The sequence below is a fragment of the Lathyrus oleraceus genome, chromosome 2 (genome assembly GCF_024323335.1).
Source record: "Lathyrus oleraceus cultivar Zhongwan6 chromosome 2, CAAS_Psat_ZW6_1.0, whole genome shotgun sequence".
Classification (NCBI taxonomy): Eukaryota; Viridiplantae; Streptophyta; class Magnoliopsida; order Fabales; family Fabaceae; genus Lathyrus; species Lathyrus oleraceus.
This window is the reverse complement of record NC_066580.1, coordinates 232239267-232258201: the sequence shown is the minus strand read 5'-3', so window position 1 is coordinate 232258201 and position 18935 is coordinate 232239267. Positions and strand designations below refer to the sequence as shown.

The window sequence follows — 18935 nt, the reverse complement described above, 5'->3', positions numbered from 1 at the left end:
TTATGACGTAGAAGGATTGGCATGAGATGCTCCCATTTTCTTTGCATGGGTATCGTACATCGATCCGCACTTCAACTGGGGCAACCCCTTTCACACTTGTTTATGGCACGAAAGCTATGCTCCCCATAGAAGTTGAGATCCCATCATTGCGTGTCTTGATGGAAGCTAAGTTGACTGAAGCTGAATGGTGTCAGACCAGGTATGACCGACTGAATTTGATTGAAGAGAAGAGGTTAACTGCCATGTGTCATAGTCATTTATACCAGCAGAGAATGAGGAAAGCTTTTGACAAGAAGGTCAGGCCTCGTGTGTTCAGAGAAGGTGACCTTGTACTCAAGAAGATTCTATCTTTCAAACCAGATTCTAGGGGCAAGTGGACTCCTAATTATGAAGGCCCATATGTTGTTAAGAGATCCTTTTCAGGTGGTGCTTTGATTCTTACAACTATGGATGGTGAAGAGTTCATGCGTCCTATGAACGTAGGTGCAGTCAAGAAATACTTCGCCTAAAAAGAAAATAACATCTCGTTAAGTTGAAAACCTGAAAGGGCGGCTTAAGAAAAAATGAGTGTCTCGATGGATTGAAACCCGAAAGGGCAATCCAGGCAAAAGTTAGAGACATAACACAGAAAGAGTTATCCCGATAAATTGACTACCCCACCTTGGGGAAATTTATGCAAAAATTAGGGATTATGGCAAGTAACTGCATCATGTTGATCTCCAGTCTTGAAGACTTTCTTGAGCATAATGTTTGGTTCTAATTCATCTTCAGCCGAAGCCAAGAGCATAGTGGATATCAAAGTCGGTAGAAGGATTAGTGATCATTGTATTCAATGTAGCTCATTTCCATGTAAATTACCATTTTTCAACTTTTGTAAAGATCTATGGAGTCTTGTCATTTACAGACTACCATTCAATTAAATAAATTTGAGCTTTTTATCCAATTGTTTTTACTCTTATTTATTCAACTAAATAGAATTAAATTTTATTGTAATCATTTTGAAATTAAAGTTTTAAAATAAAAAGCATATTTTCTTAAATAATAAAAGCAGTTACTTTTAAAAAGCAATTAAAGGAATATCAACAGCGGTTTGAAAAGCGGTAAGCCCTAAATGCGAAGCATTGTTGGTTTTTCCCCAAGCGGTTGGTATGATCCTTATTTCATCCCCAATAGCATTCCCGCAGTATTTCAACAGTCGAGTTTGGATAATTTCCCCAGCTAGGTTTGTATTTGCCTCCCTTGAGTTATAGGCGCGTCCTAGCAGTAATTCGCACAGTTCGGCAGAATTTCGCTTCCCCGAAAGTCGCCATCAGAGTTGTCCATAACCTCTATTAGCCCCGATTCTGAGCACTGTTGTAGTTGTCCCATGCAGGGTTGTCTCCCATTTGATATTATGTTGACCTAAAATTCCCCGTAGAGTTGATGTTGCAGTTTCCTCAGCATATCCTCTCCTCTCTCTCCCCATCCTAGGTTGAACCTTTGAGGTGGATGATTCTTGTGCATCCTTTTTCACCTTGATCTCTCCAGCGGTTGTTTCCTCCCTTTGTGGATTGGTGGAGAATTGTATCGATGATTTAAACCAGTGACATTTGTATCCTATGTGATCATTTTGTCAGCATAATCATCATATATACATATACATATACATATATATTCATTTCATTATTGCATTACTAATACACTTAGTGATCCTCTGCTACAGTGGTATACTTTTCTCCACGCAACTTTGGTTTGTCTGTCCTCTTTCAATTGTAAAGTGTCAGCCCCCTAAGCAGAAAGAATTTAACCTTTGTCATTCCCCACTGAGTTACTTCCTCGTGGATGGTTGTTATTTTAGTTTCCTCCCCAGTTGATTATCTAGATGGAACCACTCCCCTTGAGCTATATCCTCATTGGGTTGAATCTTTGATTGACCGTTCCTTTCTAGATCTTACCTAGATGGATGCTTTTGGTCCCCTTGAGAGTCTATTACCCAGTAATTGATAATATTATTCTCAATTGTTGCAGATTTTTACTTTTTTCCCAATACCCAGGAAAAGTAACCCTTTTCTCCCCAGCGGATTCGTTTTTCACGTTTCCCCAGGAAGTTTATCCTTGATATGTTCATCCTAACCGATGACGGATATTTTCTTCCCCTACTTCGAGTTTATCCTTGATATGTTCATCCTAACTGATGATGGATATTCTCTTTTTGGTATTCTACCCAGTAAAAAGGTAGTTGTAATCCATATTTTGTTCTCTAGAGAGTTAATCCTTGATATGTTCATCCTAACCGATGACCGGTTTCCTTCTCTTTGCGGTCTTCTGCCCAGTAACCGGTAGTTGTAAATCCTGCTTTCCCTTTGTAGAGTTTATCCTTGATATGTTCACCCTAACCGGTGACGGATATTCTCTTTTCGGTATTCTATCCAGTAACTGATAGATATAATTCCTATTTCTCCCCTTGGAGTATATCCTTGATATGTTCATCCTAACCAATGACGGATATCCTCTTTTTGGTGTTCTATCCAGTATCCCATAGATGTAATTCCCACTTTTTCAGGAAGTTTATCCTTAATATGTTCATCTTAACCGATGACGGATATCCTTCCTAATGTCCCCAGGTGAGTCTATCCTTGATATGTTCATCCTAATCGATGAAGGATATTCTTCCCCTTTGAGTCTATCCTTGATATGTTCACTTTAATCAGTGACGGGTATTCTCTTTATTTGTGGTCTTCTGCCTAGTAACCGGTAGTTGTAAATCCTATTTGGCTTTTCTCCAGCAGTTCATTCTTACCCAGTAACTAGTAACGAATGCACCTCCTGGTTACCCTTAGCGAGTCATCCTTGATATGTTTACCCTAACCGGTAAAGGATGTCCACCCTGTCAGAATTTATTATACCCTTACCCGGTAACCGGTAACGGATAATATACTTCAGTTCCTCCTGTGTTGAAGATCATTTCTTCCCCAGTTGAGTTTGAGTGCATTTCCCTCGGGGAATCGCCTTTTCCTGCTCAGGTCGAGTATTTCAGCTTTGTTCTGATCTACCCATTTCCCCGACAAATGTTTTTTTCTTTCCCCGGATGAGTCCTTCCTTTGATTTATTTTCATGGAATCCCTCGAGTCCCCAAACAATTTTAAGTCGTAGCCTGGCCTATGCACAACTTTTTTCCCTAGAGTCTATGTCTCCCTAGTGAGTTTTCCTTATGGAATGCATTATGCTCCTGCGGACTTTCAGCCTCTTCGGATTCTTTTCCTTTGTGGCAACATTTTCTCCATAAAGATTATTTTAACATTCATATCATATGCATCATGAGGTCTCTTAGGGATCAAAATTTGTTTATATATGTTGTTATTTAAGTCCATTTTACTGAGTCGATACGAAGATTTTAACCTTTATCTCCTCAACTAAAACATCCTTAAATAGGGGCAGCTGTAAGACCCCAATTTTGACCCTAAGATCCCTCATGTTATTCTCATCATATGCATTAGCATTGGGATCACACCTTGCCATCCTCCTTACCCCTTATTCATTGGGTTTGCATTGGGAGAGATCACCAAGCACATTTGATTGTATTATACTTTATTTATCTTTATTTCACTAACCCAAATACCAAAAATATGTCATTGTATAGTTTAACTCTTTTGTAGGTAGTGGACATGCTCACTTATGCTCTATCAAGTTTATATCTAGGGTTTAAGACCCTCATTGAAAGGAGCTCAATTAAGAAGTGGTTTACTATGGCTCTAAGTATCATATATGAATCCCCATGATCTTCACATGTTATTTTGATCAAGAAGTCATCAAGAGTTTGGAGTTGGTTTGCCTTGGAAACCCTAATTCATCTAGGTATCTTGTGTAACTTCTTCAACAAGTTTATTCACCAATTGATCAAATATTTCAAGGGATACTTCACATTTTATCATCTTATTCATATATGATCCTCCATGAGTCCTAAAAGTTAAGAGAATATCAAGCTAGCAAGTTGGTTCATGGTGGTTGACCAGAGGAATTCAACTAACCAAAACTGGGGTTCCCTAGACCCTATCTCCTACAATTTTTATCATATGAAAATAATTCCAAGAGAAACGTTACTCTAAATGACATTTCAAACAACTTTCATGTTGAGGTCAAGATCTAGTTTTGCTTGGAAAGTCATTTTTTATGGTGAAAGATTATAGGTCATTTTGTCTAAACCCTAGTTTGGAGATCAATTTCCAAAGAGCATAACTCGCTCATTTTTTATGATATGAAAGCTATTCAAGTTGCACAATCAAATTCAATATGTCTACTTAAACTTTTATGTTTGGAGGAAGTGAAAATTCAACTTTTAAATGCATGTGATATGAGGAGACATTATAGGTCATTTTGGGCCAATACCATTGAACAAGTGATTTTCCTCAACTTCTAAAATTCATAACTCCTTCATGCTAAATCCAAATGAGGTCAAATTTGTGACCAAATTGAAGGAATTTGAGATATCTACAACTTTGATGAAGAAACGTTTCTCATTTGAAGCCCATAGAAAAAGTTACTCAAGATGGAAGAAGTGAACATATGGCTTGGCACTTAGATTTTTTTTTGATATGTTTGATTTTCCAAACTTCCACCTCAAAATTCATCATAATCCAAGCTTAAAATAAAAAATTGTTTAACATTAAAGTTGTTCCTCTTGATCTAACCTTTCCAAAAAGTCCAAATTCATCCCATTTGGACAAAGTATGAGTGACTTGCGCATGGCTTAAAGTTGGATAACCATTTGGCATATTTGAACTTCCACTTTCCATACACAAATGCATGGCTTGCTAACATGACTTCAGCATTGCTTGCACATGGTTTTGAACCTGAATGCATCATTACACGAGCCTATCACACGCACATGCATCCATGCAAGGCATTTTTCTATTTTTGAAAGTTTGAAAGAAGTGTGCAAATATCAAAGGCTTTGGCTATAAATAGAAGTGTCTATGCTCAGAATTGAGGACCCTTACGTGCCAGCTTTGAATCTCCAACCCTAAACCCTCACATTCAAAGGATAACCTTGAGGATTTTCATTGAAAATTGAGTTTGAATCTCCACTGTTTTGAGATTCAAATCTCCTAGTGTCCTGCTTCTTTCTTGATCCATTTCCACTCCATTAAGCATCCAGAGCAAGGCCAAGCACAATTGAGAGCAAGATCGTGTCCATTTGAACCTGCAGTGAAGGTGAATTTCTGAATTTCTGAATTTTGTTGTTGTATGAAGTCCTACCAATGTAGGCAACAAGATTGAGTTGCTTTTAGGTCAAATCGAAGCAACTCAGGTCACGATCCTTAAAATTCAACTCCCTGTATCTTTCAATATACTTGGAGTTAGGTAAAATTGAGGCCAGATTCGAACTCCTGAGCATTTTTACTTAAAATGCTTGTCCTCCCTTTTCATTTTGGTGATGGTTGAGGGTGGACGAGTCCGGTGAGGTCCACCGAAGAAGAAGACCGGAGCTCTGGCTCCGGAGATGCGTTGGCATGTCTCTAGACCACAGGATCCTTCTATTTTGTTTTAATCTTGAGCGTCCAAATTGATTACCACGCGTGTGGCACATTGACTAGGGAACATCACGAAACGCGCGCTCTGATCCACTTGATCTGCCACCTCAATTAATGAGGGAGATCAAGTGGTCCACATTTTTTAGCATTTTCTGATTTTCATTTTATTTGAGTTATTTTCATTAATTCATATTAATTTTAATATTGATCCAAAAAATATGGGACTTCCACCAAAAATTCTCAAATATTTTTCTCTTTCATTTTCTGAATTAAATTTATTTTTTTGATCAATATTAATACTCTTCATGATTTATTTATTTTTGTGCATATTTTTAATTATTTAAAAATACTTGTAAGTTTCCAAAAATAATTTATCCAATGTCCTTTGACCTTGTTTGACCTATGATAAATCTCATGGCCATTTATTTGGTGTTTTGATGAGGTTTTAGGATTTTGACCAACCATAATTTAATTTAATGCATTTTTTAATTGATTTTTAATTGTTTAATTGCAAATAAATTGTGTTGAGCTATTTTTATTGACTTGCTGAGTTTGACTTTTGTTGTTGGGCCTTGGTAAAGGTTGATTTGACTTTGTTGGATTAAAATCATTGGATTTAGGGGATTGATGAAATATACATTTCATCTCCCAAAATGAATGAATGATTTTAATTTAATAAAAGTCCTCCTTTGACCAATTTGTGTTGATCTCATTCCCCCTCCCTCTTCATCTTAATTCCATTCTATCCCTATCCATTTTATTGACCTATGATATCTTTATATCCTAAGGCTAGTTGATTGCAAAATCAACATAAATATGAATGAGATTAGGTCCACCCTTTTGCCATTTTCTTTGAAGTGTGGTATGTTTTAGGAGTATGGTTCACAATACCATATCTCTAACATGCATTAACACTAAAATTTCTATTTCCCGGCCTCAAATAGTTGTCACTTCTACATAAGTCCAATTACGATTGTTAACATAGCGCTAAATTTTGATACAAAAGGCATAGCATTCTAGTAAGTGAGATTGTAAGTCCCGCCCCTTTCATGGTATTGTATGGAAACTTTGCCTTTTTTCCTTCCTTTGGAAGATGTCCTGGTTCAAGGATCCATGCTTGTGAATAGAGGATTGAGTGTTCTCCAAAGAATGACTTAAACAACAAAAAGCAAAAGCAATACTAACTTCTAATCAACTAATATTTAACTAACATTTAATTTCAAGCTCTTTACTGTTATGCACTTTAAATTCAAGTCTTTATTCATTTTCCATTATGCATACCATTTAACTTGTTTACTTTAATGTCATTTTCACTTTGCTCACTTGAGCCATATCTTGTGATTGTATATACTTGTTTGTGTTTGTGATCTTTTGACCTTAATGTACATAATAACAACAAAAAATTCTAAAAAAGATTTATGTGGACTGTTGGATTTGATCTGAGACATTGGACTTAGAATTAGGCAACATTCCCTATGCAAAAGGACTTGGCCAATGCCAACTTTTCTGAAACCAAGTGCTTGTGAATTGAACTTTCATCTGATGCAAGTATTGAGGGCCCCTTTTGATTTCATTTGCTACATGGTCTTGATGAAATCGTTACTTTGAACCTGTGCCTAATGCCTATCTTTGAGCCATTCAAGAAGTATGTCATCTGATACATGGGAGATTATGAAGAAAATCATGAAGTTGCTAAGCTTGGATGTGGCTATCTTTATTTGATGCCTTGCTCTTCACCTTTCCATTTGTGTATTGATATTGTTTGATTCTAAAGTACAAGGGAAATTGGGTTTCTACATGACATTCTTGTCTATTGGATTGCATCCCATTGGTCAGATCTTTTCAACTCTTAACTTTTAATTTTTGCTTAGGATTAGTCTCTTCATCTCCTCCCACTTCTTTAATTTCAAATCTCTCCCCCTTTTTTAAAATCTTCTTTTCTTGTGATTTCTAAACTTAAACTTTATTGCAAATTAGAAACTTTGGCCTTATGCCATTGTATTTTCAAACTCTTTTCTTAATCCAATTTGTAAATGAACTTAACTATACTTGACTTAAAATTTCAAAAGACAAAAATAAATAACACTCATCCAAACCTTTTTAGGCATTTTGTGCCTTTGTTAAACTTAAACTTTTGTTAAAAGCAACTCATTCACTTTGAAATTGTTACCACGAACTACGAGGTTTTGATCCATCATTTTATGTTGGTACGTAGGCACAAGTCCGAAGGTCTTGTCAAACACAAAAAATATAATTAATGAATTCTTTTCTCATCCTCACACTTTATTTTATTGCAAAAATCTTTTATACCAAAACACATGTACACAAAAAAAAGGGCTCCCTAGGAGTACCTATGACACTTTGGGTATTAATACCTTCCCTCTGTGTAACCAACCCTCTTACTTGTAATCTCTGGCATTTTATTAGTTTTTATTTGAAAACTTCTTATCTTTGGGTTTTGTTCGTACTTTTCCCTTGGAAACAATAAAAGCGCGGTGGCGACTATGGTTTTATTGACGTTAAATTTATCCATAGCTTAATGACCATGAATTTACCGCTACAGTTCGCTATCTTTGTATGGAATGAGACTTCTCTAATCAAGTGTAAATTTTCTAAAAGAGATTGACTTAATTATGGCGCATGAACTTTCTTGGTCTACCAAGACCCATTGAACGTCATAAATGTCCACAAAGGCCCTTATTAGCAGTAGGACATGAGAGATATGTATTTCGTTGCTTCGATTTTGTCACAAAAAGAAATGGATGGTAGTTTTTTCCTAAATTATTATTTCCCTTGACTTTTCTTTTGCAACATCATTTCCCTCAACTTTCTTTTAATCTTGTTATAGAAAGCTCTCTCAAAATGAAGGAATCTTCCAAAAATAACTCAGGTGGTAGTTAATATAGTTTGTTCTATAGGGAAATTTCCCTTAATTGGCCTATCCTATCATGTGTTTCTCCTGTGACACCATGGATCCCACCCGGTGTCAATAGAGAGTGTTTTCACTCTCTTATAACTACTGCATTGGTTCTTCCTCGATGTTTAGTAGAAGGAGTAGTCTTTGTCATTCACTAAATATTCCTCTCACGATGATGTATACGACCAACAACTCATTCTCTTCTTTATAGTTGAATTGTTTATATTTTTAGTCAATCAAGTCACTTCACTCCTTCTCCTTTGAGGAATTTCGTTATTTGGCCTCACTTTAGGTTTTCTCTTGTCTTAGTGGACAAATCTTGATAACCTTCACTCCTTGATTAAGTCTTTACGACATCTTTTAAATGTATGCACTCTTTTGTGTTGTGACCGTTACATATGTTAGAGTGGTAATATCAAGACTCATGAACATGTAGACCCGTCAATCCAACCCGTTAACGTGGAAATATTGATTTCTTATTTTTTATTATTATTTCAAATGAAAAAAATAAAATCAGTATATGACTATAAACCACGAGTTTTCCCTAATATTTTTATTTGTCACCAATAATACTATTACACCAACATTGGACCAATTAATTTATGACTAAATGTTATTTCTTATTTATTTTTGTATCATTTTCATGATATAGATTTTATGAAAATTATATGTTTTATGAAATTTACTAATATTATTAAGTGTTACGATAGATGAAAGAATTTTATAAAACATTAAGTGTCATGTTTCCTTCTATTTAAGTGTTGGAAAAATACACAATTATATTGAATTGCGTTATAATTTTTTAAAATTAATATATATATATATATATATATATATATATATATATATATATATATATATATATATATATATATATATATATAATAATTTAATTTTATGCGTCAGAAATTCAATTCAATCCAATTCCTACATGATCGGTTTGTTTAGTTCTACTTTGACAATAAAACTACATATAAAAATATGAATATTAAATAACAAATTATACCAAATTCGATTCAATCCAAATTGTGAACAACCCGCTTGCATACCCCATCTTCTATATCTATCAGTGAGGGAACATTCTTAGCCAAATATTGGTTAACAAATGAAACTAAATATTGGAATAAAAGATTTTTAAGATCACATTCTTAGCCAAATAACCCATGAGCAAAAATTCCACCCACTACAAGAAAAACTCCCCCCTGCCACATGATTATCACGTGGCAAAGGTGAAAATCACTTCACTAGTCAAAAATAGCGACGTGTTGATTCACGTCGCTGGAACGCGTGTGGCAACTTTTTGTGACGTGATAAACACGTCGCTAATTTGCCAAAGGCAAATCACGTCGCAACATTGTGAATTAACTTGCTTCTGCGCTTAAACTTTGCCACGTGATATTCATGACACAACTTTGCCACATGAATATCACGTCACAACATTTGAAAATGGATGGTATGTTGCCACATGAAAATCACGTGGCAAATTACCCACGTGATTTACACTTCACAACTTAAAAACAAAATTAAAATAAAAGATAAAATATATTGTTATTATTAAATTATATTATTAATAAAAGATAAAATAATTAATAAATAATAAAATATAGAATAATTAATAATTAAGTGAAATATTTTTAAATTAAAATTACACATATGAAAATGTATTATAAAAATAGCAAAGTAATTATTTATACAAAAATTAATATTTAAAACTAAATAAATATTACACATCAAATTCGTCGTCATCTTCATCGTCTTCACTTGTTCTTTGATTTTGATTTCTACTCATGGACTGCATAAATTGTCTCATTTGCTCCTCCATATCGTGTTGTCTTTTTTTCATTTCCTCTAATTCGGCCTTTAACGCCGCCTCACGCTCCGCCGTCTCTCGTCTAGCCTCTGTTAGAGCCAGTTGCCTCACCGTTTCCATCATTTCAGGTGTCAATTGTGTTGGACGGGACATTCCTTCCCCACTTGCAACTCTATCAAATAAAGTTCTATCTCCGGTTCTGTAGCTGCCAGCCAAAGGACCAACACCAAAAAAACACCCATTACGTCCCTTCCCTCCAGTGACTAAGCTCCAAATATACATATCCACGCGTGGATCAAGCGGATTAGAACCAACAGGTGTATATTGAGGATTTTCAACTAGAAATTGTGTGAGCAATCTTTGATACTCCTCCTACACATACAACAAATAAAATAATTAGATACAGTTGTGACATGAAAAGAATCCCACATATATTGTTGCCACATGAAATTCATGCCACAAACATTATTACCACGTGAAATTCACGCCACAAAATTGATAGAATTTTAACAAAAAAAAATAAAATAGAAACAACTTACTATAGTTCTTCTCGACCGATCATCAACCAAATCCCCCGATTTTTTTGTACGGGTCTTCACAAACAACTCATTAAGTCGGGGGGGTCTTCCTTGTGCCTTAGTCTGATTAATATAAATAAATTTAATTAAACACATAATAAATCAAAATATAATTTTAAACCGTAGTTATAATTTTTACCATCCGTTTTGCATGTTCTCCAATGCTTATACTTCCTGTAGCATTAAGGCAACCCCCCCTTTCGGATGCTCTCATGTCTTTTGCTTTTTGAGATTTAGCTTTAAAATTATCGGTAGCCCAATAGGCAAGAAGTTCGTCAAATACTTCCTTGCCTATCCAGTTGGGACGAATATTTCGTTCTTCCCAATCAAGTCTGACACGCCTAAGCATGTCAGAAAGTCGGACAGATGTTCTTCCCCGATAATTTTTTCTAATCATATATTCATCCATTACATTCCACGTACACTTTTCCTACAATGTTGTATGACATTCAAAAAAATTGTTAGATAAGTGTTAGATAATATATTACAATAAAATAACTAATTAAAATAACAACAATAAAATTTATTTTACCTTAAATTTATCAAACCATTCATCTTTCTCATCCTTGGAAAGTTCTTTGAATGACTTCCAAGCTTTTTTATACATTTGTTGAATCACATGTTTTACACACTGTGCAGCTGGCCTACTCGGAGAGAAACTAAACAACAATTTGAATAAGTGTTAATTATAAACATGGAAACATGGAAACATGTATACTAAATAAAATTTATAAATTAGATACTTACGATTTTCCACATGGCTCAATAAAATATCTGCCATCAATCATCTCATACTCTGTGGGATTTGCAGTTGGTTGCTCTAAAACATGGTCATCCTGCTGCTCCTGGTCATCCTGCTCCTCCTGCTCCTCAGGCACGGGTATATCTGTGGCACGTGGTGGGTGTGGGGTGCGAGATCCCCCATGATGCGTGGATGATGAGGGCATGTGTGTGGTAGGTGGGGTGTGGGACCTCGAAAGCGTGGATGATGATGGTGTGTTTGTGGGATGCTGGGACGACAGAGGTACCTATGTGGGATCTGGAAAGATCCCAGACTGCATGAAGGGTGGGGGTACCTGTGAGGGATGAGGAAAACTAGATCCCCCAGTCTGATGGTATGGTGAAGTCCCAGATGGGCTAATAAAGGATGGGTTCCCAGATGGGCTAATAAATGATGGGTTCCCAGATGGGCTAATAAAGGATGGGTTCCCAAATTGGGCCATAGGATAACCATGGGATGATAGTAGCGAGAGAAAAGGCTGTGAACCCATGGTCATGGGATCTACCTGAGTCTGTGGGGGAGGATACCCCATAGATGACTGCAGTGGCATAAAATGTTGAGAGGTCATAGACATGGGCTCTACCTGACTCTGTGGGGGAGGACATACGGCCGACTGAGGAGCCTCACATACCCTTATCCTCGGGCGCTGCTGACCCTTACCCTTATCGGTTCGGGGCGGCATTTTATCTACAATCAATAAACACATGTAATACATCCTACATTAAGTAACATTACACAGTACACTAAGTAACAATACATCATACTATCTATTCAACTGTGTTATATTTCTTATCTATTTTTGTGCCTCTAGCAGATATATCATACCAATCACAATAGAACAAGACAACTTTATTTTCGCAGTCCAAGTAATTGTATACCAACTCGTAAATATGTGTTATTGTGCCATAGAAGTCGTCTTCACCACCATCTGTAACTCCTTTCACGAACACACCACTGTTTATGGTTTTTTTCCCTTCTGTCCATGTTTGAGTGTGAAATTTATATCCGTTCACAAAGTAAGTGTGCCATTCATTTGCACTTTGAACAGGGCCTCTAGACAAGTTTCTCAAATGGATTATTTCTTGAGTAGGTGCAACAGCGCATGACAACTGCTCTTTGAACCATGCTGGAAAATAAGCATGTGTGTCACTAGTATTCGGATGTTCACCGGTGCTTTGAAAGTAGGAGGTATTGAATGCCCTACAAAGAATATCAATATAAGTTTGAGTAAAAAGTTTGACATATTTAAACAATAAAGTTAAATAGGTGGGTATACTTACTCAAGATATGGTTTAACTTCAACGCAGTTAATCAAGACATGAACATGTGCTGCTTGCAATTCTTTTTGAGTCAGCCAATGTACATTCTTCTTACCAGATGGACGACCGGGAATACCGAAGACTGATAAGGTAAATTTACTTTTTTCATTAATGTTAAATTCATTCCTTATGATTCTTGGAGTTAACATCAAGTGATTGAAATAATGACTGCAAAAATGTGATGTTTCCCGATGCAAATAATGTGCACATATAGATCCTTCAACTTTAGCTTTATTTTTCACGGATCTCTTCGAATCACCCATGAATCTTTCAAACGGATACATCCACCTATATTGAACAGGGCCTCCAAGATAAGCTTCATATGCAAGATGCACAGGTAGATGTTCCATAGAGTCAAAAAAACCAGGCGGAAACACTTGTTCCAACTTACAGAGAATGACTGGAATATTTTTGTCCAACTTAACGATGTCATCCACTCTTAATTTTGATGCACAGATATCTCTAAAAAATTGACTAATTTCAGTGAGTGGATTAAGCACATGTTTAGGTAGTGAAGAGAACGCAATTGGAAGCAATCGTTCCATGAAAACATGGCAATCATGGCTTTTCATTCCATGCAACTTTCCGGTGCTAGAGTCAGCACACCTTGCTAAATTTGACGCATAACCATCAGGCATTCTCAATTCGTTTAACCATCGACAAATCGCTTTAGCTTCTTCGGAAGTTAGACTGTAATTAGCCTTGGGTTTTAGTAACTTCCCATTCGGTTTAACCTTCAACTCCAACTCCTTTCGATTACACAAAATCTCCATGTCCTTTCTAGCCTTCTCATTATCCTTTGTTTTACCTTGAACATCCATCACTGTGTTAAACACGTTATCAAAAAAATTCTTCTCAATATGCATAACATCAAGATTATGTCGGCAACTGTTCTCCATTATATGTCCAAACCCAATAATTTTTAATGAAACCCCTTCTCTTCAAATGACGTTCTACTTCCTCCGGGTCACTAATTATAGGTCTACATTCACATTTTAGACAAGGACATCTTACTCCTCCTTCGCTTAGACAACATTCTTGAGCGAAAGCCCATGTGATAAACCCTTTAACTCCTTCCTCAAAGTTCGGTTTAAGTCCACGTCTTCCTGGATACGTTCTATCGTACATCCAACTACGATAGTAATGAAAATATTCCATACTGCACATTTACAAAATCGTTACTATTTTAATTTCAAAAGTGATATTCCTCTCTCGTCCAATTTAAAAATCGTTCTATCGTACATCCAACTAATTATTACGTACAATTTAAAAAAAATATATTATACTATTAATAAATATATAATATAACTATTATATACTTTATTGTTTAAACTAAACATATATTTATGAAACATATACCCTAATATGTGTTATTTAAAAAAAAACATTTTAGACATACATATTATTCATACTAATTTTTTTTATAAACATATTTTTAATATAAAAATATATATGAAATTAATGTTTTGTTTTTTTATACATTATTTTAAACATAATATTAATAATACAACTTCTATTTATTTAGTTATCTAAATAATATATATACACACTTATCAATTTTTACTCAAAACACTAATCTATTATATTTTTAAACTAACCATATTATCTAAATAATAATACAACTTCTATTTTTAGACATGATTCATATTACTTTTTCTAATAAACAAAATATTTCGTTTTTTTTTATAAATATTATTCTGTTTTAATATTTTGTTTAAAAAAAATTATATATTATATTTCTAAAAAATATAATGTGCACATATATAAAGGCATTAAATAATTTCTAAACAAAGTAATATCAAAGTTTTAATATTTCCAAGCTTGACATGATTTTCTTTTGAAATTTATAATTTCTCTAGAAATAATTAAAAATGATTTTATAAATAGGGTATTAATAGAGAGGATAGTATTGGTATTAATAGTATATTATATAAAATCTATTTCTAAACTATAAAAATTTAATACATAAAATATTCTGTTTTTTTTGTATAATACATTAAATATATAATACATTAAATATTCTGTTTTTTTAAAACTATTATATATTATATTTCTAAACAAATTCTAAACAAATTCTGTTTTAATAATACATTAGGGTATATGTTTTATAAACAAATTCTAAACAAATTCTAAATATATAATACATTAAATTTCTAAACAAATTCTATTTTAATACATAATGTGCACAAAAACAAAATCCAGTCCAAACAAATTCGGTTTTAATACATAATAAGCACAACACATAATCCAGTCCAAACTCAATACATTTAACTAATCTGAAAATAATTTAAAAAAAAATTAAATTTCACAATTTTGAATATACCTGGATGAAGACTTTGAATCTGTTTGCTCCAAATTCTTGAATGAATAATTCACTCTTAGCTATTTCTTAAAAAAAAAAATACAATAATTAAAATAAAATTCATATATATTAAACAGAAATGGGTTTAAGTTGAAATAATAAAAGTATTTACCTTTAAATTTCCAATTTCAAAATGGATCTGAAGCTTGAAGGAGAGAAATGGGTTGAAGGAACTTGAAGGGAAAATGGGTCTGGTGGAAGCTTGAAGAGGAAACGAAGAAGAATGAAACGGTGAAGGGAAGAGGGAGAGAAGAGGGAAGTTAAAGGAAAGGTTCCCACGTGGTAAACACGTCGCTATTTGCGACGTGATTTACACGCCACAAAACATTCAACGGTCATCTATAACGTCTCTCTGAACCCAGTACCCACATGCTTGTCACGTCGCTATTTGCGACGTGATTGTCATTTCGGAAATTAAATTACACCACATGTACCCACGTGATCAGCACGTCACTAGTTGCGACGTGAATTACATTTCACAAAACATTATTTGAATTTTAAATTTAAAATAGCGACGTGATCTGCATGTCACTACCAAATTTTAATTATTTTCATTTCCCCCCAACCTGAAAAGTTGTCATTCCATTTTTTTATTATATTTTACCTTTAGCCACGTGAAATTCACGTCGTAATTGGCATTTTTTGCCACGTCCATTTCACGTCACTAAATCACGTGGCTGCACAAAGTTATTCTTGTAGTGACCAAACTAGAAAGAAACCTACCAGAAAATCACTATAGGAAAATCAAGTCATTTATTTGACTTAAACACTAAGAATTTGATCAAACCACTTATGGTAAACATTTTATTTATCCTTTTGCACTCTAAAAGCAAAGAAGAGTAAATAAGAGTAAGACAAGCAAACATTCCAAACTGTACAAGCATAGAAGAAAAAAAGGTATCGAAAGAAACAAAACAAATCAAAACAAGTAAAATCTATGAGATTTTCCTTTTCATAGTTTCTAATTAACTTACCAATTCAACATGAACAAATTAAAAAACTATAAATTAATTATTTATAATATCATCATCAATGAAAAACATTGTCCTGGTTCGAGTTCAATCCTGTGTACGCAGTGTTAAATTTCTTGAAGGAGATCTTTATCGTCTCCTGTGGTCCGCCCTGTCTTGAAGAATTAGTCTATGCAGCTGTTTGATTCCCGGTTTCTAAGGGCAAAAAATCAATGAGAGACATTGGAAATGGTTGATCCTCTCTTGATATTATCCATGTTGGTAGTTTCATAGACAGGTAAACCACTTGAATTGTGACACAAATCATAGTTTTGCAATTCAAACAGATCAGAACTTGAATCACTTTCTGCACCATCATCAACCTCATTGAATTTCCTTATTTCTCTTTTGTCCACCAACTGTTTGTAGTTATCACCCAACAAACTTGAGTTTCTCCTTTTCTTATCATCCCAACCCAACTCATTTTGCAAAGTGGTTGATGATGGTTTTACATGAACGTTCAAGTTCGTTTTCACCGAATGGTTTTGTTCCGATAACGTTTTGAATTCCTTGCATCCCTTTGTTGGAGTGTTTACATAAGGAGGAGTTCTAAAACCTGAACTCAAAGAAGAGTACATGGATTTTGAATCTGCGGTACTCGAGCTTCTGAAATGGCTAATGCTGCTTCTTCGCATTCTTCTTCCACCAGGACTCTCGTCTTCGTCTTTCATGGATTGCGAACTTGATTTTGATTTCTTCTTCTTTGATGTTGATTGATTGAAGAGAGAATTCAAGAAACTCGCGAGTCTACCGCCCGGTGAGCTAGGTTGTTTGCTATGTTTCTCGTCTTTTATTTGTTTCTGATCGACTCCCTTGAATTGTTGCGGAAGTAAGGTTCTCATTGGCATGTCCAAGCTTATTCTTCCTCTGTGTCCATTCCTTTCTTCTCTTATCACTTTCTGTGTGCAAGTAGAGTTATTAGTGTATCCAATAACTTCATTGTACCCTGAAAAGTATCTTGACGCTTCGAACACGTCGAGCTCACCGGAATCATTTCTTCTGTGGAATGATTTCTTGTTGTGATTCATAGATTCTTGGTCTATAATAAGTCCTGCTAGGGACATGGTGTAATAATCCTTGATGTTTGAAAAAGTTTTCAATTTTGAATGAAGTTATGCTAAAGTGTTAACAAGGAAGGGTGAAATATGGTTGGAATATGCAAGTAGAGGATGAGGCTGTTTCAAGAATGGTAAGATGATATGAAAGAGTTTGAAATGATGGAGAGTGTTGTGGGAGGGTCAGTTTATAATGATCAACGTGAACTCTAGCCATGATTTTATATGATGAAGAGGAGTTTATGTGTGGGACCAACATAATTTGAATATGTGCATTAAGTATAGACATTTCAAATCTCAAATTAGTTTGGTATTATACATGTAATTATATCTAATTATTTTTAATTTTAAAAGTTAATGATTTATAAAACTCTTACATTGACATTGACACAAAATAAGGATACAAAGACCGACACAAATATCTATTACACATTCGACTAAAAGTATAGGTATTAAAATGCTATTAAGGTCTATATGCCGTATCCAGTTGGGTCACGTGTCACTATTTTTGAATATATTTCACATACACTGATATGAAATAAAACATTAATACAAATACTTATCATGCATTTGACTAATAATATAGACAAATGAATGTTTACATGTCATGTCCAGAGCATTGTCAAATATCACTATTTTTGAATATTTATCATAGATAGGGATGAAAATAGGCTAGGTTAGGTTTTAGAAGGTTGAGTCTAGTCTATGATATTATAGGCTCTTTTTTTTTTCTTCTGATGTGACAATTTTAAAAGTCCGACCTAACCTGAAAGTCTATTTTAAAAACCTATTTCTTATTAAGATTTTCAATTAATCCATATTATTTAAGGAATCTTATGCATCGGTCTATATATGCATATATAGGTCTTCATATTTATCATTTTTTCTAATATATATGTATACGTAGGTCAACCTATTTAACATTTTTTAAAAATATATATGTATATATAGATTAGTCTATTTAGACTATTTTTAATATATATGAAAATATAGATCAGGTCTATAAAGATTTCATATGCTTTTTTAAGAGTTTAAATCTGGTCTTTTTAATTACATAGAATTTTAAAAAACTCTAAACCTGATTTTTTTATTAAATACGTATGATCTAGTCTGGTTTTAAATAGGTTAGACTATAGATCTATGTATGCGGATTTGATCTATTCTCATCCCTAATCACAAATACTAAAACAAAATAAAAGACTGACACAAACATCTATCACATATTCGACTAAAATTATAGATATTAATGAAGTATTAATGTTGTGTCAGTGTCAATAATCACTATGAGAAAGTGTGGGGTATATATAAGTGGGAAAGAGAGCTTTAATCCTTCTCACACTGTTAAAACCAGAAGTTTGTGTTAGAGATTGTGGGGAGCAAAGAGATATGTTTCATTGGATTCTATAGGTTTCAATCGGTTTGAGATGGAACTATGAGTGGTTGTTCGCTATGGATATATCCATCCAATGGTCATATCATGATAATGTCCATGATGATGAGCATGTATGTATCTACATACATAATACAATCTAACCACCTCACTCTATTTATATCATCATATATCATCATAGAGATGAACACCAATTATTACAA

The 18935-nt window shown here is 34.3% G+C and overlaps 2 protein-coding genes across 2 annotated transcripts; both read right to left on the bottom strand.

The window, feature by feature from the left end:
• Positions 1-10150: 10150 nt before the first annotated feature.
• Positions 10151-11572, bottom strand: LOC127122711 (uncharacterized). Its single transcript, XM_051053006.1, has 4 exons — positions 11348-11572; positions 10955-11245; positions 10777-10878; positions 10151-10609 (listed from the first exon to the last, which is right to left on the bottom strand). The coding sequence occupies exons 1-4, from the start codon at positions 11420-11422 to the stop codon at positions 10151-10153; spliced, it is 927 nt and encodes a 308-aa protein (XP_050908963.1). The 5' UTR covers positions 11423-11572.
• A 4574-nt stretch (positions 11573-16146) lies between these two features.
• LOC127118982 (protein BIG GRAIN 1-like E) lies at positions 16147-17528 on the bottom strand. The gene has a single exon (XM_051049202.1). It carries the CDS (start codon positions 17349-17351, stop codon positions 16458-16460), a length of 894 nt encoding a protein of 297 aa, XP_050905159.1. The 5' UTR covers positions 17352-17528; the 3' UTR covers positions 16147-16457.
• Positions 17529-18935: the final 1407 nt, after the last annotated feature.

What these genes read in the sequence shown, in the direction of transcription:
- LOC127122711 (XM_051053006.1), bottom strand. Translation starts at nt 11,422, where the DNA reads ATGTATAAAAAAGCTTGGAAGTCATTCAAAGAACTTTCCAAGGATGAG. An exon ending in AATGGTTTGATAAATTTAAG is followed by an intron (nt 11,246 to 11,347) that starts GTAAAATAAATT and finishes ACAACATTGTAG; the next exon opens with GAAAAGTGTACGTGGAATGT. An exon ending in GAGAACATGCAAAACGGATG is followed by an intron (nt 10,879 to 10,954) that starts GTAAAAATTATA and finishes TATATTAATCAG; the next exon opens with ACTAAGGCACAAGGAAGACC.
- LOC127118982 (XM_051049202.1), bottom strand. Translation starts at nt 17,351, where the DNA reads ATGTCCCTAGCAGGACTTATTATAGACCAAGAATCTATGAATCACAAC.